This window comes from Elephas maximus, chromosome 2 (genome assembly GCF_024166365.1).
Source record: "Elephas maximus indicus isolate mEleMax1 chromosome 2, mEleMax1 primary haplotype, whole genome shotgun sequence".
Lineage (NCBI taxonomy): Eukaryota > Metazoa > Chordata > Mammalia > Proboscidea > Elephantidae > Elephas > Elephas maximus.
The window spans coordinates 19,537,788-19,561,129 of NC_064820.1; the positions used below are offsets into that span (position 1 = coordinate 19,537,788).

The 23,342-nt window shown below is 42.5% G+C and overlaps 1 protein-coding gene across 1 annotated transcript in view; it reads right to left on the reverse strand.

Moving 5' to 3' along the window:
- Positions 1–23,342, reverse strand: part of MARCHF11 (membrane associated ring-CH-type finger 11) — a 139,345-nt gene that overhangs the window by 22,230 nt on the left and 93,773 nt on the right. Inside the window, exon 3 of the mRNA XM_049861358.1 lies at positions 7,006–7,198. Coding sequence (XP_049717315.1) covers positions 7,006–7,198 — 193 coding nt within the window. The remainder of the gene's footprint in view (positions 1–7,005; positions 7,199–23,342) is intronic.

A 23,342-nucleotide genomic window follows, 5' to 3' on the forward strand; every position in this document is an offset into this window, starting at 1 on the left:
TGCATCCTGCTGTTCTCCTGCAGACGGGGCATATTTTTCAGTATCAACTGTATTGGTAAAGTTAGGAGAAGATATTACAGTCTGATGCTCGTTCTAGTATATCTCAGGTTATTTATAAAAATCCTCCTACTCTCTACAGTTTTCAAAAGCAAGATAGCATAGATAATCAATGATACTTTTTTTCTTTCATTATTTAAAATGAGTCTTGAGAGAGATTTTTGGTTCCTGGTCAGCGTGTATGTGTGTGCGCACACAAGCGTATACATCCGCGTGTTATATCCACATATCCTCTCTGTTTTGCATGTTCATGGTGTAATTTGAAGAATAAGATAATATGGAGAGCCAGTAAAAACAGAATCGGTACTTCAGCCACACAGCCAAATGACAGAGGAAGGCAATTTTTCTTAAAGCAATTTCAGGAAGCATTTTCTACACTAAAAAAGAAACAGCCTGAGAAATGAATTCCCCTTAGTGTTAAAAGCATAATAGAAGAAATTGATCCCCAAGTTCTTAGATATGCTGGCAAATGCTGGGTTTTCTGAGAAGCACTGGTCTCTGATCTCCACCACTCTTGCTGTTTTTCATTGTCAAAAAGAATGGAAGTGTTCACACACAGAGCGGACGGACCTCATCTGTGTCCCCGCACGTTATATCCCTGGTGCCCCAAAGGGCACAGGCAGGATGAGTCACAGATTAATCTGATCCATTGTGGCTCTTCTTATTTTCTCAGATAAAAATGTCCCCCAAAGTTAGAGGGTTACAGAAATGATTTAAAGAAAACCACTCTAATGGTATTAAATATAGTTAAAACTACCAATTAAAACGTTAAAAAAAAAAAAAAAGTGATGACATTCATGGTTGGCAAAGTATGGGAAAGTGGGAATTATCATGTATTTCTGATAGCAGTATAAGTTGGTGAAGCCTTTTTTGAGGGCAATTTGAAGGGGCTTGTCAAAACTTAACATGTGTGTGTTAAATAGTATTTAGTAAAGTATTATTCAACCCAGACTTTCCAATTCTAGGATCTTGTCTATAGAAATACTCTCATTGTTTCTAATGGATAGAAAATTGGAAACAACCTAAATGTCCATCAACAGAGGAAAGATCATTGTATATCTGTTCTAATGAGGAAAGTTCTCTAAAATCATATTGTTGAATGAAAAAGGCTAGCGGCTAAACAATATATATAGTGTGATGTCACTTATACTAAAAATAAACTACAGAAGTACCTGTTATGGAGTGAACTGGGTTCCCAAAAAAGATATGCTGAAGTGATAACCCCTGATACCTGTGAACATGGCTTTGTTTGGAAATAGGGTTCTTTGAAGATGTTATCAGCTAATTGGAGGTCATACTGGAGCAAAGCAGGTACGAATCCCATCTAAATGGTGTCTTATAAAGGAGGAAAACAGACACAATGATTGAGACAGAAGAAAGATAGCCATGTGACCACAAAGGCAGATCCAAGCCAAGGAATGCCAAGGATTGGCAGGAGCCACCAGAAGCTAAGAGAAAGGCATGAAGCAGTTGTTCTCTCAGAGCCCTCAGAAGGAGTCAACATGGCCGACACCCTGCTTTGGATTCCCAGCCTCCAGAACTGTGAGACGACAAATTTCTGTTCTTTAAAGCCACTCACTTTGTGGTGCTTTGTTACTACAGCCCTAGGAAACTGAGGCAGTACCTACATGCATGTAAACTTAGCAAAAAAGATCTGAAGGATACACACTAAAATGTCAAGCGTGGACATTTCAGCAAAGGAAGCAGGAAACAGGAAAGGAGCATGAGTGGTCTTTCTTTCTACCATTATGTTTCACAATTATAAACACAAAACGTGTTTGCTTTTATTCAATTTATATAATTATCTTGTGGACAACTGAAAATTAAAGAGAGAACAGGAGGAATCCAAGGTGCTTAATTTCATAACCATAACCAATTCCTTCGCTTAGTATCTCAGGGATGATTAAAACAATTTTCAGACATAGATTTGGCATTAACTTATAGTGCTAACTGGATTAGGGGTACAAGGACTGCTGTCTCTGTTTCAGGAATCCCACTGACATGAGAGGGTTTTACCACATGGACCTCATCTGGTTCTACCAGACACTAATATGACTTTGTAACGGCCCTAACCTTTTAGGGAAAAGTAACCAAATGACTCCCTGTCTTCACATGGCTGTCTCCTATTCCCAAGATCTCAGAGAGTCATTAATAAACATATTCTTCTTAGGGCAAAAAGCTTCTTTTGAATCACACCACCAACGGACACGATATTCTTCGATTTCTTTCCATGTGGAAAACATGGCGTTGAGAACCAAATCCCGTGCCCAATGCCTTCCACCATGCGTTTGCTCTGTTCTAGGTTTGCTCATCTTCCTTTCTCCACTGTGCAGGTCGTTTTAGGAGGGGACCAACACAAGCGTGCTTTGGTTAGTACTTCTCCCTACATGACTAATACTGGGCTACAAAGTCTCAGTGATTTACATCCTTTATATTGGTTTCCCTAGTGCACAGTCATAGTCTGAATGCCATCTATTTAAATATTTAAAAGAGCTTTCTAAATACAATATAAAGTTATACCTTTTTGTACTTCTATTTCCTTCAAACGAATGTGAATTGTATAATAAATATACACCAAAAATTAAATTCACATCTGACCCACAGAAATCTTCTGAATGATGTCAGTGATGGAAAAGAGTTGTTCACCAAATATATCTCCCCGTAGGGCTCTCTCTGTCCAACTCTCTGCACCCTCCCTCTCACCTCTGATGCCCTCTCTTAATCCTCTGGAACTCATTTTTACTTCATTCCTCTCTCTAGGAACACAGGGTTTCTTTATCATCCAGGAAATAAAACCCATTTATACATATAACCAAAACCAAATCAAACCCGTTTCCTTCGAGTCGATTCCAACCCATAGTGACCCTACAGGACAGAGCAGATTTGCCCCACAGTGTTTCCAAGAAGGGGCTGGTGGAATGTGAACTGCCTGCCTTTTGGTAGGCACTCTGCCATAAGATGAAACTTTTTCACCAAACCCTTATACCATCAAAATCTGTGTAGTGTAACATGGTAACCACTAGCCACATGCAGTTATTTAAATAAACTTTAAATTAATTCAAATAAAATAAATTTTAAAATTCAGTCTCTTAGTCTTACTAAGTCCCTGGGTGCTGCAAATGGTTAACATGCTTAGCTGCTAATGGAAAGGTTGGAGGTTCAAGCCCCCCCAAGAGGCTCCTCATGAGAAAGCGCTGACCATCTACTGAAAAATCAGCCATTGAAAACCCTATGAGGCACAGTTCTACTCTGACACACACAGGGTCACCAGGAGTTGGGGTCAACCTGACGGTAACTAACCACAGCCTCACCAAGTGTGCAAAAGCCAGCTGTAGCCAGCAGCTACCATATTGGACAGCACAGATATAAAATATTTTCATTATCACAGAAAGTTCTGTCGGAACACAATGGTCATATTTCAGCTACAATAGCTGGGAGAATCTAAAACATTAACAGCAAGAAAAAAACGAAATCTTGGCAAAAAGGATATCTTAATGAATGAAAGCAACAAATTCACTATTTCTGAAAATAAGTAAACAAATTTCCCCAAGTAAAGGAAATTCCTATAAATTCTTAAATTTCTATTTAATGATCTAGTCTGTTTCTAAGTAGCACATACAGTTATTTGCTGGATTATAACATATTTTTTGATTCTGGAATAACTGTCCATCGACTTTCAGAATTACTTTCTTCAAATAGCATTTATGAAGCTGCCAATTAGTTCCTTCTCATTTTGGTATAATCATGCTTGAAGAGCGTGAACAGACAGAACCACAGAATGTTTCCAACATTTCAAAGCCCTCTGAACAGGAAGCCAATCTCACATCTTCCAGAGGGGAAAGGGGGACCATCTCTCTACTTGCCAAGCATCTATTCATCCTTCAGCCTGTTTGGCTATCATGTCTCCATGAGATCTCACTGAAGCCCTTCCACCTCTGCAGATCACTTGCACCCACCCCACTCCAACCACACCCTAGGGTTAATCTCTCCCTACTTAGTCCAACTACGATTCCTTGTGCGTAAGTCCACAACTATGCACGTTCTACCAGGCTCCCCACGAGGCAATGAATTCTTTGGAGGCAGGAAAGAGACTGACGCTAGTTTATATTCCTGGCGCCTAGCACTGTGTCTGGCATGTAGAAAGTTCCCACTACATATTTTTTGAACTGAGATAAACAAGTTGGACTCAAAGCTGTAAACCTGCTTTTCACTCTTAACTCTCATTCTAAGTCTTCCAGTAGGGGCATTTAAGGTATAATCAGTGTGATCTACTTTGTTGCTGTCTACGTTTAATCAGCAGACATTTGAATTAATTCAAACCATTAGCAGGAGCTATTACCAGCTGTACTCTAGTTGGCTATGGATAGTCTACCTGTATTTACTTTCTTGATTATACCAGTTTCACAATTTCTTGGAATAAAAAGATCTGCTTTCCGCTAAAACAGACTAATTAATGGGATTGCCAAGGGAAATAAATAGTGTTATTCAATATGAATTATTTAACATTTTTTTAAATATAGGAATAAATTATTTAATGATGAGATTTGGATCTGATGAGCCAACAGACAATCAAATGTATTGTCAATATTTAAAACTTTGATAAAAATTCACTCTCAAAAGTGCCTCCAGGACTAAAGGGGCATACCAGCCCTGGGGCAGGGACTAGGAGGCAGAAGGGAATGAGAAAGCTGGTAACTAACAGGGGACCTAGGGTTGAGAAGGGAGAGTGCTGACATGTTGTGGGGTTGTGAACCCATGTCATACAACAATGTGTGTACTAACTTTCTGATGAGAAACTAGTGTGTTCTGTAAACCTTCATTTAAAGCACAATTTAAAAAAAAAAAGTGCCTCCAGGAAAATGTCAATTGCTTTTTGTTCCTGAGAAACATGAATTTATAAAAACGGGCAGACATCCAAATTTCAAAAGAGAAGCCCAAATAAGTCCTATATTACAAAAAGATCATGAGTTCGTATGCATGCACCTTTAAAACTAGAATTTTAAAACTCGTGATGAAAATACTGGCATCAGCAATCAAAACTCAAGCTATAACAAAGGAAACGCTTTCCTAACCAGGAAATGTAGGATCTGTTTTAATGTTATAACGACATCAAGAAAATATCAGCTGGACTTGCTTCCCTCTGGGTTAGATTGGGGGTCTACTGATACTTTTGTTTTGTACCTTGACCTTTCATGTCAATGGCATACCACATTTTACAACATTCATGTTGAAAGACAGAATAAGCTCTCTTTGAATTTGACGAGGGATTTGAGGGATTTGCAGGACGATTTTGTGACTCTACTTAGAGATTATTATATTTGTATGGAGATTCAGAATTTCCAACATGCTGACATATGCAGTCTCACACTTAAGACAAATTGTTCACATGTGTGATCGGGCCAATTATTCAGGCAACACCCGCTGGGTTTGCAGATACTTGTGGTGTGCCTCTCCCTCCTTTTTTTCTCTCTGGCCCCAAATTGGATCTTTTTCTTTCCTACTCGTCTTGCATAGATGACAGGGGAGGAGAGAAGAAAAGGAGTGACGATTCAGGCGGATCAGATTTTAAAAATTTAGAGAGTTTCTTTTAGGAAAACAAAAGTGACTGAGAACATTGAAACTGCTAGTTAAATTAGGGCTGGTGATGAGAGGCATTTAATTTAAGTGATTTCAAAGTTACTTCAGTGTTTCTGACCTATTTGACTACCCTGAATCTCCAGCATTTAATTAACAGCCTAACTGTTTTGTAATCATTGTTTTCTGTTTATGTCTGTGCGGTAAGAATTATTAGCCCCTTTTTATAAGTGAGAAAACAGGGAATGGGAAGAAGTCGGTCTGTTCAAGCGGAGAATCCTTACCAGGATCCGAACCCAGATCACTGGAACCAAAGCTTAGCGTCTATCCCTTGGAACCAGTGGCTCTCAAGCTTCAGCAGGCATCAGAACCGCTTGGAGGGCTTCTGAAAACACAGATGGCTGGGCCCCAGCCCTGACGCTTCTGATTCAGCAGGTCCCGTGTAGGGCCCGGGAATGTGTGTTCCTAGAAAGGTGATGCAGACGCTGCTGGTGGCGGGCCAGGGGCCACACTTTGAGAGCTGCTGCTTTAAACCATGGCTGCCTCTCTCGGCTCTTTTTTTATACCCCACTAAGCTGCAAACCACTTCACAGCAGGGAAAGTCCCTAATACCATGGCACCCCTCCAGCTCCAGCACTGCCAACTGGCCACCCTCATGGTGCCTCTGGCATCTCACCCGAAACTCATTGCCGTCGAGTGGATTCTGACTCCCTGTAAACGCTGCAGGAATTGGCCTCCACTTTCTCATGGTATTTGGAAAAGGACAGCCAGGTCAGGTAAAACACATAAGTAAGCTTTTTGTAGGGTCTAATTCAGCTAAAATGTTTAATCCTTTTCTCCCCCAAGCCACTGAATTTACTGAGTGAAACAAGGGACCCAGCACAGCCAAGAACACCTAGCCCCCAACCTTCTAAAGAACGCTCTACACCCTCGGGGAAGTTGAGTCGGCATCACAATGTAAGACCTCTAGGTGTCTGTCCCCTCTCCAGAGGCATGATAATGCCATTTATTTTAATCAAGGCTTCTGCAGCTTTGCAAAGGAGGACTAATCTGCAATTATTCCTCAGAAATAAATGGCAGTCCCAGTGTCGCTCACCCCAAATAATTTCTTCAATTCTTCCTTTTTGTTGCAAAATGTGTCACTTTGAATGGATGTTATCCTGTTATTTTTTTAAACTGAATGGGAATATAGATATTGAGCTTTTTCTTTCTTTAAGAAAAGTGCCCAAATTTTGACCCGCAGATAACCTAATAAACTGGAGAACCAAGATAAGGTGAATCACAACATTCTGTATTGGGTCAGCTGGAGAAAACAGAAAAGCTGCAAGAAACGGATTACTGACAGTTTGTTAGTGTGTAACGTCACGGTCTTACCTATGCACACTAGATCCATAAAACCATACATTCCATAGCAGATCTGAAAAAGGATGTCCTTTCTCTGCCACACGGCATAGGGGCTGAAGGCGGACCAGAGAAGCCAAGTCACGCTTGCTATTAAGAACAGGGATCCTAGGATTACAGCAATCATCTGAACTTTCTCAACCAGTGTTATAGAAATGCTTTGCCACTAAAAGAAAAACAGAGGCATGTAAGAAAAAGGTGCTGCCATGTAACCAAAAAAAAAAAAAAAACATTTTCAGCCCCATGTTTCTCTTCATAATGTCGGACCCTTTTCAGTCTGATTGGCTCCCCCAAATGAATTTTTCCATTTCATTCAGGCTAGAGAAAATACACAAGCAGAGAAAGATTAATGAATTGCCTTGACTTCATTATTTTCAGTAATTCACCACTCTTCAAGTTTAATCTAGTTTTATTCCAGATAACAGGATGGAGTGTGAATGGCTAAGGAATATCTGGTACCTGGGAATCACATTATCGTCTTTCAGGCATGCATGAAATTAAATATACTCTGAAGACACCCGTTGAGGACTCCTGTATTGAGTCCTTTAGTTTGCTCAATACACTTGGCTATGGCAAAAAGGAGACATGTCTCTTGTTTTCATGGAAAAATGTTTAAAAAAAGAAAATCGAGTAAGTTATATGAGAACATCAGTGAAAAAGTAGATTAAGGAATACAAGCTAGAATAAATAATCATACGAGACCTATAAAATGCGCGTTAACTTTCATTGGTACAGTCCATATACTCAGACATTATTGACTTTTTATTAGCTAACGGGTCGTCCATGAAACCATTTTTCTCAAGATTTAGAATTTGTATCTTTGAAACTCATATACTGTGTTAGCACTCGCTAGTCAATGGGAAAAATAATTTTGGTGCGCTAAGCATCAACATTTGAGAAGATTTACAGTACAAATGATCAAAAATCCTTCAAGAGTGCTAACAACTGGAGAGTATTAATTAGTCATGTTCTCGTTCTTGCATAATTGAGGTGGAAGCAAAGCGGGAATTGTCATTGCGGTTTGGCAGTAAATAATGAAAATCAAAACAACCTGTGAAATCTCATGCTGGGTCAAGGAGCTCTGGTTTCTCACAAGAGTTCTTAAAGCACTTTTAAGAAGCCTTGAAAAAAAAGTGAGCCAGAACCATCAGTGTCCATTGGCTGAATCTGAAATTTCCTTAAGCTCCTTACTTACCTTAGGCCTGAATACGTGCATTCCCGAATGGAAAATCTATCACTACCCACGACTTCGCGCAACTTTCCTATCTCCCTCATCTCTCCTCTCTCTCTCTCTCAGATATCATAAATTTATAATTTGCATACAATATTTCAAATATGCATTTGACTTTCCACACTCAGGCAAACCATAAATTCTGTATTGGTTCAAGGGGTCAATACCAAAATACACCTGAAATGCTTAATTTTCCAAAATCACTTCCTTTATTTTTTCTTTGAAAAAACAGAATCAAACCACAAATTGAAGTTTGGTGAAATTCTACAAGAAAAGGTATTTCTATTCATTTTAATACGAAGATTCACTTATTGGAAAAGTTATCACTTTTTCAACTCTGAATAATAATTCAGCTATTCAGTATTATTTTATCATTACAACTGAATTAATGTTGTATTTCAAGCAAAGTTGCAGTTTTGATACTCATTAAGACATACTTTAACAAAAAGAAAGATTTGCTTTAAATATGACGTGGTAAGCAATACAGAAAACTACCTAGAAGTGACATCTATCTTAAACAGATTCTGCCACACCCATATGTAATATGGTACCCTTTACCAATTTATTGGGAGCCCTGGTGGCACAGTGGTCAAGAGCTACAGCTGCTAACCAAAAGGTCGGCAGTTTGAATCCACCAGCTCCTTGAAAACCCTATGGGGCAGTTCCACTCTGTCTGTAGGGTCACTATGAGTCAGAACTGACTCAATGGCAATGAGTTTTTCTTTCTTTTTATTTTTTGGTTTTTACCAATTTATTAACACAACACATAGGTAAAAATTCATGAGGCAAAGATGTCTAAGTTGTGAGTGCATGTGTACTCATGTGTGTTTGTTTGGTTTTCCCATGGTGGCTCACAAATTCAGAAATGCCTGAATCACAGGAATCTTGGGGGAACCAAAGGTGAGTAGGGAAGATTCCCCAAGAATGGTCTTTACTGATACTATTTTCCTTTTGCCCATAATTCTTTATGATATTCCAAATTCATGATGTAATTTTAGTGGGGATAAATTTACATGGCTCAATACTGTATAATTAATTATATTCTGCTTCAAACAGATTTACTAATTAATTGGTCCAAGCCTGCCTGCATGATAACTCAGTGACAATATGGTGGCCACAGGCACAGTGTGATTAGGCCCTACTGGGCACTCTGGTTTAGGTAAACTGCTGGTGACAGCTGGACATGGCTAAGGTGTTTTCTGGGACACAGGAAATAAGGTGGGTTCCACTTCAGCACCCTTGGCTCTAAGCGGCTGGGAGGCTGTGGTCAGAAGGCAGGAGTCCGTCGCATTGAGGAATACATTTTCCTTGCCAAGGAGGGAGAATGAGGGAAGGGAGAGAATTATTAGAAACAAGACATAGCGTTTCACACTTGTTTGGTAACACCAAATTTAAAATGGTTTCAGATGCAAATGCCTAGTGGTTTGGAATTAATGTGCTTAAAATTAGACCACGAAGCTAGTAAAAAACAAACAACAACAACAAAAAACTCTTCTTTACAGTCCAAAGGGAAGCTTAATTATTTACTATGATCACAGAACTTATCCTTTGTCGTGGCCGTAAGAAGTAATTTGGGAAGTTCGAAGTCTATTTTTTTTTTTTTTAAAGAAAAAGTGTGCAAAATCTATAATTAGCTCCCTGAAATTATTTTTTTGTTTGTTTTATCTCACTCCGCTAATAATGCAAATAAGCAAATGTGGGAGTTTAAAAATGCATGGACGCTCTTCATATACTGGAGAAGCCTTAAAATTAACAGCGTTTCACTGAAGAGCTAATGAGAAACAGAAAGTTACTGAAACTGAAATCATTAAATCTGATTACGAACACACGGATTGCCGTTGAACTCCAACTGCATCTTGATCATTTCTTTTGGTCATTATACACTGCTCTTCCTTGTTTTCTACCAGTTTGTGCAAAAAGTGGGATGGTTCACATCCTTCCATGGGAACAACAACACTGACTGGGACCAGCAGGGAACACTCACCTAGCCCTGTGCTCAGAAGACACACAGTATCTAACACGCTCAGCCCCAAGGAGTTGTGCGCATGGACCATTAGCTTGGACAACAAAAATAGATGAGTCTCTCAGGGGTTTTCTCTCTCCCCCAGTGGCATCCAAGGCCTAGATTTAAGTTTGCAAGGGATTTCTGAATCGTGAATGTTTGTCAACTGCTGGACTTACTCTTCTCCTCTAAAACTTTTATAGATTTATTTAAATTTCATCCAAAGTTGGATGTGAAAGGGATAAAATGATAGCTGGGTTGGTTCTTAATAACTGCTGTTGTTTTCCTTCAGAAATACTCAAATATGTGTGGCGATATTACAGTCTTGAAAAGCTGTTCACTTCTGCCCAGAACACTACGGGACACATGGTTTCCAGCACAAGCGGGACCAACTGCTCTTCTTTGGGAGGTCCCTCTTCATTTAGTGGCACTAGAAAATGTAATTTAATAATAATAGTCAGTATTTATATTGGGCCATAGGTGCCAGGTACTTTTCTGAGAGTTTATGCATATTAACTCATTTAACCCCCACAACAACCCTGTAAAGGTGGTACTATTATTGTCCCTATTTTACAGACAAGTAAACTGAGGCAGAGAGGTTGAACAACTTGCTCAAGGTTACACACCTAGTAAGAACTGGACCTAAGAAATAAACCCAGGCAGTCTGGCTTCTAGGTTCATGCTCTAACACACTAAAAAAAAAAATGCTATGAGTTGACTCCAATTCACAGTAACCCCAAGTGTGGCAGAGTAGAACCGCTCAGTGGGCTTTTTTTGGCTGTAATCTTTACAGAAGCAGATTGCCAGGCCTTTCTTCTGCAGCACCACTGGGCGGGCTCGAACTGCCAACCTTTAGGTCAGCAGTCGAGCGCAAGCCGTTTGCGCCACCAGGGACATGAGATACTGTGTAACCCTCTAGTAAGTACTGAGCTCTGATAGCAATTAATTGCATACACTCCTGTGTTTTCAGGGCCACTACAATTCTCTTGATAAACCTCCCAGTCTGTCCTCCCCGGCCTAATGAAATACCTTTCCAACTGGACTGCCCTGAGTCATTCCCTGCTTCTCCGTGTAACTCCAGGGTCGACATTCCTAATGAAGCATACTATCCTAGCTGGGCCGGGCTCTCTGCTCCTTCTAGATGGGCTAAGTGTTTGGCTCGGCACAAATCCCCACACCTGGCACATAACCATTGAAGGGAGGATGAAAGAAAGAGAGAGACAGGAAAGGAAGGACAGACATTCCTCAAGTCAGCTTCATTCGACTTCTTCACCATGTACTTCTTTAGCCTTTCTGAGTCTTTGAGCCTGTGCCTTCCTCATCCATCCTTACCTGGCTCTAAAACAAACAAACAAAAAATACCAACCAGGTGCCATCGAGTCAACTCCAACTCATGGGGAACCCATGCGTGCGGAGTAGAACTGTGCTCCATCAGGTTTTCAATGGCTGCGATCTTTCAGAATTAGATCGCCAGGTCTTCCTTTCAGGGTGCCTCTGAGTGGATCTGAGCCTCCAAACTTTTGGTTAGCAGCTGAGTGTGTTAACCACTGATGCCAATCAGGGACTCCTGGATCTAATGCCACCTCATCCAAAAAACTTTTCTTTTGGCCTTTCCTCTTCTAAACAGAATGTCTCAAAACACACTACCCATCAGTTTAGCTCTGATTTCTCTGTAACCTGGAGTCTTTGCAAGTTGTTTACCTCTCTGTTGTCCACGAGATGAGACTTCTTGGTAACAGAAGCTGAGTCTCATTCATCCTTACATTCACCAAACAACTGGACACACCCAATAAACACGTTCTGACTTTAGTGTCCATCTCCCAGCTGACCGCCAGGTTAATATTCTCTCCACATCCATTCTATCATTGCCTACAGGATAAAGTTCCAGCTCTTAACCAAGCCACCCCAGAGTCAAGAAGTGAGAATTCAAATTCAGATCTTTCTGTTCACAAAACCTAAGTTCTTTCTAAAATACCCTTCTCTTTGCCTACTTTGCCGGCTCACTCCTTCTCTCTGCCTAAGGAGTCCCTGAGTGGGGCAAATGGATAAGCGCCGGACTGCCAACCAAAAAGTTGGCAGTTCAAGTCCACTCAGAGGTACCTCAGAAGAAAGGCCTGGCAATATGCTTCCAAAAGGTCACAGCCATGAAAATCCCATGGAGTCTGCACACATGGGGTCACCATGAGTGGGAATGGACTTGACAGCAACTGGATTTTTATTTTTTTTATACTTATTTAAAAGGTGGTTGGGAGCCCTGGTGGCACAGTGGTTAAGAGCTTGGCTGCTAACCAAAAGGTTGGCAGTTCAAATCCACCAGCTGTTCCTTGGAAACCCTATGGGGCAGTTCTATTCTGTCCTATAGGGTCACTATGAGTTGGAACCGACTCAACAGTACCTAACAACAACACCAAGAAAAGGTGGATGAAAAATCAGCATGTGTAAAAACAGCCAGCAGAGCGCCAACGAAATCTGACCTTCGGCTTTCTAAAAGACGTATCTAAATGCTTCTAAATCTTAAAGTATAATGTGTGTTAAATGAATATTAGTGTAAGTAAGACCGCCTCAAGGAGTTATACCTCTTTAATTTTAATGACAGCTGGGAAGGAATTAAATAAACTCACACTGGAAATTATTTATTTCCTCCTTACACCCAACGTTCAGAGATGTACCAAGTACGGCCACCAGTCCTAGAAAAGAGGGACAATGTTCGTGGCCCAGAACTGCGTGTCACTGGGTGTGACGGTCCCTGTTAATGTGGTGCTCTTCACGGGAAATCAGATAAGCACCCCAATGGTTACCACAGATTGGTATGAAGCCCCAGCAACTATTGCTGCTTTTTCCAATGAAATCGGACTGACTAACACAGATTTATTACCCCCGTCAGAGAGAAAAGGGTGGGGAAAAAACCAGAAATATCGCTGCCAATTTCATTCAAACAAACAGTAGGAGCCTGAGTCAAGGTAAGACCCAGAGCCTGGCCTTTGTATAAATCACCTGAAGCGGTAAGATCAGCACTTGGGAAAGGCATGTGCTCCATCGGGCCCCTAGGAGCCTACTTAGAAAGATGCACCTGTCATTCCATCATCAGAAAGTTAATGCACCTTCTCAACGTACGGCCCAGTTTCCTCCCTGAAAATAACACGTGCTCCGAGGGAAGTAGGCTGAACTCCAAGAGAAAGGAGATCAGTTCTGCGTGCACTGAATCACTCAGTCTACAGGCCTGCTTCATCTTTGTTTTTACAAGGCAGGCCAGATACATGAATCATACGCTAATAGATTCGCAGTATGAATGATTTATACCGTGCAGTATTACAGGCAGGATTACTCACAAGTGTCACCGGAGAGAACACCTGCTCTTAAAGAGTGTCCTCTTTAGAAAAGTGGATTTAGCTAAAACCTATTTTTAATCATCTTCAGAAGGTGTTTAGATAGTCTCACTAAAGCTGGGGTTTGACGTGCTGGCAGGGAACACGGCCATGTGTAATCCATTGGGCATGTGGATCCAGCATTCGGCTAATTATATGCCCACTCTTTGTCACGCTGTATTTATAGGCTGCGTATTAAAAGTGATTTCATGGTTTCGTATCGGTCTTCTCTGCTGGAAAAGCATCTTCATAAACTTACCAGAGCTAGAGATAAATATCAGACAAAGAGAATTTGCTTTGCCTGCAAAAGGTGAAATTGAAACAACTAAGAGAAAATAATTAGAAAATAAGGAACTGGTTCTTTGAAAACATTAATAAAAACTGATAAAACCCAGGCAAGACTAATCAAGAAATGAAAGAGGGGATACAATGGCTGATCTAAGAGATGAAGCGGTGGTGAGGAAATACTGTAAACAGCTTTATGCTAACAAATTCAAGAACACAGATAAAACAGACAAATTTGTTGAGAAACATAACCTTCTAAACTGACTCAAGAAGAAACAGAAGGTGTGATTAACCCTATACCTACAAAATAAATAAAATTGTAATCAAAAGCCTTCCCACAAACACCTCCAAGGCGAGACGCTTTCACCGGAGAATTTTATCACATATTTAAGGAAAATCTTAACTGGTCTTACATACTCTCAGAAGATAAAGGACAAAACATCACCAAACTCATTTTATGAGTCCAGCACAGCTCTGATACCAAAACCTGACAAGAACGTTTTTAGAAAAATTCCAGACTAATATCCCTGATGGGCATAGAACAAAAACAAAACAAAACAAAACCAAAAAAAAAAAAATTAGCAAATCAAACCCATCACTATATATCAAGAGTAACGCAGCCTGACTGAGTGGAGTTTATGTCAGAAACACAAACTGGATGCAACAGTCAAAAACCAACCAGTGTGATTCGCCACATTACCAAACTAAAGCAAAAAAAAGAAGTGGTAAAATCATTTGACAAACATCCATTCATGATTAAAAACTCCCAGAAAATTACAAACAGTAAGAAAATTTCTTAACCTGATAAAGGGAACCTACAAAACACTTACAGCTAGCATCACGCCTGATGGGGAAAACAAATGCTTTCCCTCCTAAGACCAGGAATGACACAAAGCTACCACTCATTACTTCTCTTTAATATTGGACTGGATGTCCCAACCACTGCAATAAGGCAAGACTTAGAAATGTCAAGTACAAAGGAAGAAGTATAAAATTGTCTCTATTGTATGTGACATGATTATTTATGTATAAAATCCTAGAGTATCTACAAGAAAACCTAACAAAATTAATAGTAAAGTCTCAAAATACAAGATCAATAACCAAAGATCAATTATATTTAAGTACAAGCAGCAAAAAAGTCAGAAAATGAAATTACAAAAAAACCAACTTTAAAAATACCCCAAATCACAAACTACTTGGGAATAAATATTTTTAAACATAGTCTAAAAATCGTTACTGAAAGAAATTAAAGAAGACCTACTGAATTAATGGGAAAAAAAATTTTTTTTTTTTTATGAACTAGATGACTTACTATTGGTCAGGTAACTATTTTCCTCAAATTTAACTTTTAAAAGAAAAATATTATCAGAAAAATAAGGGTTTCTCATTATTGAAACAAGGATTTCTTGTTTATATTTTTGAAAAAGAGACCATTCATTTAAAATTGAGAGTCCCTGGGTGGTGCAAAATGTCACTCAACTCAGTGCTCTGCTGCTAACCAAAAGGTTGGAGTTTCAAGTCTCCCCAGAGGCACCTCAGAAGAAAGGCCTGGCAATCTACTACTGCAAATCAGCCACTGAAAACCCAGTGGGGCACAAGGTCTACTCTGACACACTTGGGATCGGCATTGCCTCCGTGGCAACCGGTTTGGTAATGACTACTGAAGCTGAGCATGTGTCGGGTTTCATTTAAATTTACCATCAATTGATTCTATCAGGCCAATTTTAATTCACAGTGATTAAAAAACAAATCTTCAAATTGTTGGCTAGAATAAACACCAAACAAAAAAAACCAAACCAGTTGACGTCAAGTTGATTCCAACTCACAGAGGCTGTATAGGACAGAGCAGAACTGCCCCATAGGGTTTCCAAGGAGCAGCTGATGGATTCAAACTGGCGATCTTTTGGGTTAGCAGCTGAACTCTTAACCACTGCGTCACCAAAAAAAAAACAAAAACCTGCTGCCATCGAGTGGATTTCGACTCATAGCAACCCTACAGGACAGAGTAGAGCTATGCCACAGAGTTTCCGAGGAGAGCCTGGTAGACTGTACCGCCAACCCTTTGGTTAGCAGCCGTACTGCTTAATCACTATGCTGCCAGAGCTCACGAGAATGCCACAATTAACGCAAGAGTCCCAAAACTGTTGCTGCTGAGTCAATTCTGACTTATAGCGACCCTACAGAACAGAGCAGAACTGCCCCATAGGGTTTCCAAGGCTACAATCTTTACGGAAGCAGACTGCCACATCTTTCCCCCACAGAGCAGCTAGCGGGCTCGAACCACCAACCTTCTGGTTAGCAGTCAAGCGCTTAACCACTGCACCACCAATGCTCCTTCGACAAAGAATAGGCAGGAGAAAACCCTTCGGACCGACTCTTACTACCACTGTCTCAGCTACTGGTAATGCTTCTCCCGGAAGAGACAGGGTCCTGAACTCCAGGCATCCCTTTGCCTCAATTAACATGCCCGAAACTAGGTCCCATGGACAACTGAAAAGCAGGGAGGTGGAGGTGGATGGGCAGCTCCCACGTGTACTGGGGAGTCTTGTCAGGGTTTCAGGTTATCATACAGAATTTAGAACATCCACAAGGAACTTTCCTCCTGAAACTATACTTGTGAACACCTCAGAAGGTGTGACAAGCCCCATCCGAGGTCTCAGGAGGGATGAGTGGCGTGGGCTTGTAGCTCGGGGAGGCCAGGCTGAGGTTCCTAGGAGGCAGGTGCCAGGGTCCTAGTGTCAGGAGGAAGGAGGTATTGTTACTTCTCCCTTGGGAGGAGAAGGTCTCTAAGAAAGCTTCGCTGTGTGGGGACTCTTCCCAGCTTCCTCCCAATATGGGCTCTATCGGGGCTGGGCACAGGATAGGCAAGGCTAGACTTCAGCTTCAGACCAGGAGAATAAAGTTCTAGATAAATCAGGCCAAGGTGAAACTGGCCCAAGGCCCTGGGGAAAAGCAACAGGACGGAGAATCATGGGCCTCAGGTGACTAGAGAAGCCTGTTGTTAGGTCCCGTCGAGTTGACTCCAACTCATGATGACTTTACATGCAGCAGAACGAAATGCTGCCTGGTCCTACATCATCCTCACAGTCGTCAGCATGTTCAAGTCCACTGCCGAAGCTATCGTGCCAACCTACCTCACCAAGGGTCTCCCTTGCCCTCACTGGCCCTCAGCTTCACCAAGCACAATGCCCACCTCTAGGGACTGATCCCTTGATGACGTGTGCACAAAGCCATCGAGTTGGACAATGTTCTGTAGTGATCTGAAGGGTTTTTGGTGGCTAATTTTTGGAAGTAGATCCCCAGGCCCTTCTTCCTAGCCTCTTAGTTGGGACACTCCACTGAAGCCCGTCCACCGTGGGTGGCCCTCCTGGTACTTGAAATACTGATGGCACAGCTTCCGGCATCACGGCAACACGCAAGCCACCACAGTATAACAAACTGAAGCCTGGAAGGCTACGAAGTTCAAGTCCAGGAGTGGTGACAAGTGAGAAGCAGGATAGCAGGACCTAGAGACGTGGGTCAAGGGACAGGCTGCAAATGGCCAGTGAGAACACTATTTACGTGTGTGGGCTGAGCCTGCCCAAGAAACACCTATCCAGAAAATGCCACCCTTTTAATGAAAGCTGTTCTCGTATCAGATGCCAAGTTTTCACAGGGGGCTGAGGCCTGAGGACTCTCCTAAAGGGCTCTCCCCAGCTTCGCAGAAAGAAGGCAGGCCAAAGCAGTAAAAAAAATAAATAACAAACAACAACAACACACTCAGCTGCTGTTCAGTCGATTACAACTTCTGGTGACTCCGTGTGTGAGTCCTCCAACTTTTCAGTTAACCATTTGCACCATCCAGGGCCTCCAGATCAAAGCAGTACAAGGCTTGGAAAGTTTGCTTAGGCAGGATGAATATTCTTAGGAAGGTCATATCTAACTGGAAAAAGAAATCTCTGAAAAGTCTATTAAAAGAGGCACCAACTAGTCAAACAGCTGACTAACAAGCATTAATTTAGTGACTGTAGCATAGAGAGTCCACATAAGAATACCAGAGATATTTATTCCTCCATTTTTTGATCCTAATTCTTCCAAAACCATCCACATCTCATCTCTCAATGTTAACTCTCGCTCAATTGTTTTGATAATCATAAATTCTTCTATCTGGCAAAGGCTAAGAGCTTGTTAGCTCACGCTCAACAGTCCAAATGTTGACATAAAAATGTGTTTTTGCTCTTCAGTTTTCAAGAGCTTATACAGACAGCTTCGCCCTCTCTCATTCTTTCTTGTAACGAAAGCAGGTGCTAGCCATTATTTCAAATCAGGAAAATTTGCCCCAAGTGTCAACTGTCTCGCATAACTAGTCATAGTAACTAGGCTCTGCCCCTTATGAATTAAAAGTGTGTGTCTGCATATGATACGTTTTTATTTCATTACTCCTCTCAACGGAAACCCTGGTGGCGTAGTGGTTAAGTGCCACGTTCAAGTCACCAGGCGCTCCTTGGAAACTCTACGGGGCAGTTCTACTCTGTCCTATAGGGTCGCTGTGAGTCGGAATCGACTTGACGGAAGTGGGTTTGGTTTTCTTTTTTTACACCTCTCAACACTCAGTATTAATTATGATTAAGTGTGGGCTCCCCATGGGATCTCTACCTAAGTCATTAGCAAGTGATCATAGCCATATTTACTCGCTCTCTCCATAAGGAGGTTGAAACTACCTTTGCTGAAGGCGCTTATTAAAACCCTCATCTGGCTATTGCTGCTTTCAACCTTGCCACTGGAGCAGAATTTTCACTGAGACCAACCTCCTTCGCATTTGAAATATTTCAGTTAGCGCAGACCAAGCATTGTATTTTCATTGTATTGCTGACTTGTATGGTCAGCACGCACGCTAGGGAATTAGGGAGCATAGCACGAGGCAGATCATGTCTTCCATGCAATGTGCGCAGGGTCTTTTGCTTTCTCTTGGCTATGGGGAGGCAGCACATTGTTCTGGGCAAACAGAGGGCTATGAATCAGTACTCCTACCAGGCAAGTTCTTCTTCTTGTATGGACTTCAATGCCTACCTCTGCAATGACATTGGACATAAGGTATTTTGGAATACCGCCACCCGTCTGTCAGTTTGTCATACTGTGGTGGCTTGTATGTTGCTGTGATGCTGGAAGCTATGCCACCACTATTCACATAACAGCAGAGTCAACCATGGTGGATATGTTTCAGCAGAACTTTAAGACTAACAGGCTAGGAAGAAAGGCCTGGCAATCTACTTCCAAAAATTAGCCAATGAAAGTCCTATGGAACACAACAGAATATTATCTGATATAGTGTTGGAAGATGATCCCCCTAGGTTGAAAGCAACTCAGAATACACCTTGGCCACAACAGTGGACTGGAGCACACCAATGATCATGAAGATGGTACAGGGCCGGGCAACGTTTAGTTCTGTTGTACCTGGGGTCGCCATGAGTTACAGCTGACTCAACGCAACTAACAACAGCAACAGCATCTTAGAAAGATTGGATACTGACTCCTCCATGCCTTGTTCTCCTTCCTTAGTTGGGGTTCTGGGGACGGAACCAGTGACTGCAAGGCCACGAGGTGGTCGAGTCAGCAACAGGGAGACACAGCACAGCACACTGAAGTAGGCGAGGTACATGCAGTGAGTTCATGGTGCTGGGCCTGCCCTCAGTTCTTGGTCAGAGAAGTCACATCGTGGCACGACACCACCAACGTGAAGATGTGCATGGCCTTCTGACCCTTTCTGACGTGTATGAACGTATTCATTCAATGTGTACTTAGAGGCCTCGTATGAGCTAGGCCCTATGGCAGTCACTAAAATGAGGTAAAATCCCTGTTCTCCGGAAATCAATTGGTGAAATGGAAGAGAAACACCAAAGTCTAAACCCCAGAATACAGCTCTCTGTGTACTAGCGGGGGAGCCCCTCGGGGGTGCAAATGCTTAAAGCGTTCTGCTGTTAACCCAAAGGCTAGAGGTTCGAGTCTATCCAGAGGCGCCTTAGACCAAAGGCCTGGCAATCTACTAAAACATCAGTCATTGAAAACCCAATGGAGCACAATTCTAGTCTGACACAGATGGGGTTGCCATGAGGTGACGGCAACGTGACGGCAACTGGTGTACTGACAGAAGAGAACGAACACTGGGCTTCCATGAATGAAGAGATGGTGTCTGCTGTGGTCGTCATGCGAGGCTGTGAGGACAAGGTGGCACTTGAGCAGAGTCTGAAAGGATGAGTAAGAAGAGCCTGCCGGGTGACGAGAGGAAGTGCTGAAGACTTGGGAGAAATGCAGGGAACAGACAGGAGGAAGCGTGTGCAAAGGAGCTGGCGTGTCTGGGAAACAGTGAGATTCTTAGCATCACAAGAGAGCGATGTGGGCAAGTGGTCAGAGCAGCTCCTGGGGGCATCTTCTGGCCTGGCTATGGAATCTGAACTACGACAGTCAGAAGAAAGAGCCAGGTTCAAGTGTAAAATATTTGAGCTGTCCTTCACTTTCTAAATTAAATATAGCTTATCCCAACAGAGAGGGAATCCCTAAAAGAAAGTCATTTAACTAAATAAAGTCCCTCAAGCTTTATTTTCCTGGAAGGAAGGTCACATGTTGGTTAAAAAGTTTGCACTCTGGGGTCAGGTTTGAACCCACTGTCTGATAATTCTACCTCTTCGCTATGTGGTTTTGAGCAAGAAAGACCTTACTTTTCTCATCTTTAAAATGGGGATAACAGTAAATATTTCAAAGGGTTGTAGCAAATTTTAAATGAGCACAGCCATGCACACACACGTGTACACACACGATGCTTACCTCGGTACCTGGACACATAGTAGGTGTTCATTTAGCTAGAATTACCACTCCAAAGGCAAAGGAACCTTAACTGAAAACTTCTCTGAGACCCCACTTCCAGATGAATGGAAAACGACCACCAGTGGACAGGGGCGCAGCGTGACTGGGAGCTGCCCAGTCACACCCCACCCCCTGACATCCTGCAGAGCCAAGAAATAGTTTCCACTGACACAAAGGACTGTAAATCTCTTAAGTGACATTTGGCAGCTCATTACATTAATCCCTCATAGGGGTTAGGTTGTAGTGGGGGCGGGGGAGGGTGTTGCTATAATACCATCTTCTCTTTTGTTCTTTAAGCAGTATTTTAATAAAACGATTGCCTTCTAGTTGCTGGAATTACTCGTTATCTCTGAGTTTTCTCATCAATAAAGTCTTTACAAAAATAGCAAAGAACAAATAATGAAGCTCTTTCCAACTAAAGCAACCTTCCTTTTCCTTAAACTTCAGATCCTTTGCTCACATTTGCTGGGCCAGTCAGGAGTACAGGAGGAGAGACTAGCCCAGCCCCTGTCCTGAATGCCCAGAGAGGGAGCAAGGCACACGGCCAGTGGCTGCAGGGGATCCCACAGCAACCAGAAAACGCGGAGAAGACAGACACTACACAACTGGCTGCACTGAGGAACCCTGGTGGTGCGGTAGTTAAGAGCTCAGCTGCTAACCAAAAGGTTGGCAGTTTGAATCAACCAACCGGTCCTGGGAAACCCTATGGGGCAGTTCTACTCTATTCTACGGGGTCGCTATGAGTCGGAATCGACTTGACGACAACGGGTTTGGTTTTGGGGTTTTTACAGAAAATGTAAACAGGAGGGAGTCACAAGTGACCTGTGGTTTTGAAGCAGCAATAGAAGTTGGTGAGGCAGGGAAAGAACGTGCCAGGCAGAAAAGCACCTAGACCAAACGCCTTCTGCTCCTTGGCTTCAGGGTTTTCTTTAGTTCTATTTTCTCTTTCACTTGCCTTTCCAATGTATCTGATTTTGCCTTCCACATTGCGTCTTACAGCCCAAGAGCAAACAATCAAATGGTGCCTTGCTTAGGCCAGGTGATGGGCTGTGAATAATATAACGGCCCATGATCTACCAGAGTGATGAGACCACTGCATGGGAAGGCCAGGGGGACCAAACAGTACAGCGTGTAAGTTAGCCATAAGCTGTGCAGGGAAGATAATGAGTGCCCCATAAAGGGAGTTTGGTGGATAGACGTCTACGGATATAAAGCAGTTCAGGGCAGCTTCCTGGAGGAGGCAGGCCTCATGCTCTACTGGGAATGGCAGGAAGGATTTGGAGACATCAAAGTCTGAGACAAGGCCTTCCAGGGAGGAGTAACACAAGCAAGGCTCTAAGGAGGAGCAATGAGCAAGGGATGTTCCCATAGTGCCCAATTTCAATAAGGCTAGCCCTGCAGGGGAGTCCCTGGGTGGTGCAAACAGTTAATGTACTCAGTTGCTAACTGAAAGGTTGGAGGTTCGAGTCTACTCAGAGGCACCTCAGAAGAGAGGCCTGGCAATCTACTTCCACAAAACCAGCCACTGAAAACTCTATGGAGCACGGTTCTACTCTGACACACACGGGTTCAATACGAGTTAAAGTCAACTCGATGGCCACTGTTTTCTTTGTTTCAACGTCTTCAAGACCCCATGGTAACCATATGAAAGTGAAAAGCGTGGCCAATCAGCAGACAGATTTCTCTACACAACATCCACCAATATGACCAGTGCTCTCCCAGTAACTCACGGTGATTTGTGACTACGTGCCTACACGTCTGCTTCCCCGACCCTGGCGCGTGCTGTCTGCAGGTAGGACCTGTCCCTATTGACCTCTGAGTCCTGTTCCTTGCACAGTGCCAGGGCACCTCTTCAGAACTCAGGACACGTTGAGCAACCCATGAGGTTCTGTTTTGTCTTCAATACAGTGTTTTGACAGCATGAAAGGAGCCTAAATGTCACTTTAACTCTCTGATCTCATGGTTCTAAAGCAGGGATGACTCCCCCCCACCCCGGGACAATAATTTTTTATTGCTACAACCCGAGGTGGGAATGGGTGCTACTGGCACCTACTGGGCAGAAGCCAGGGTTGCTGCTTATCATCCCACAACACGCAGGTCAGTCCCAGGCAGCAGAGAATGATCTGGCCCCGAGTGTCAACAGGCCAAGGTTGAGAAGCCCTGTCCTAGTTGATCGCACTCAAAGACTAGACCAGGTGCTACGTCAGATGGTGGGTGTTGTGGCTGTGTTCTCTTCTGAACTGAAAGCACATCTGTCTTCTACAAGAAATAAAGGGAAAATTACGTGATTCTTTTCAAGATGTTGCACATTGTTTCCTGGGAAACTGAGCAGCAGTGATGTCCAAGGTGCGTCACAAGTCATCTTGTCAGCCAGCAACCTGCACTACAGAGCGACTGCAACTGGACTAGCAATGTCAGGTGGTGACTAACATGCTGATGGGTTCAACGTGCCTGGGTAAAAGCGCACTCAAAGTCTTCATCATACTGCATGCAATTAGCTACACACGTGTATTCATCACAGAATACTTATTTTTTACTTCTTTTTTGAAATAAATGACGGATGAGTCAATGAAACGTTGAAGTAAAA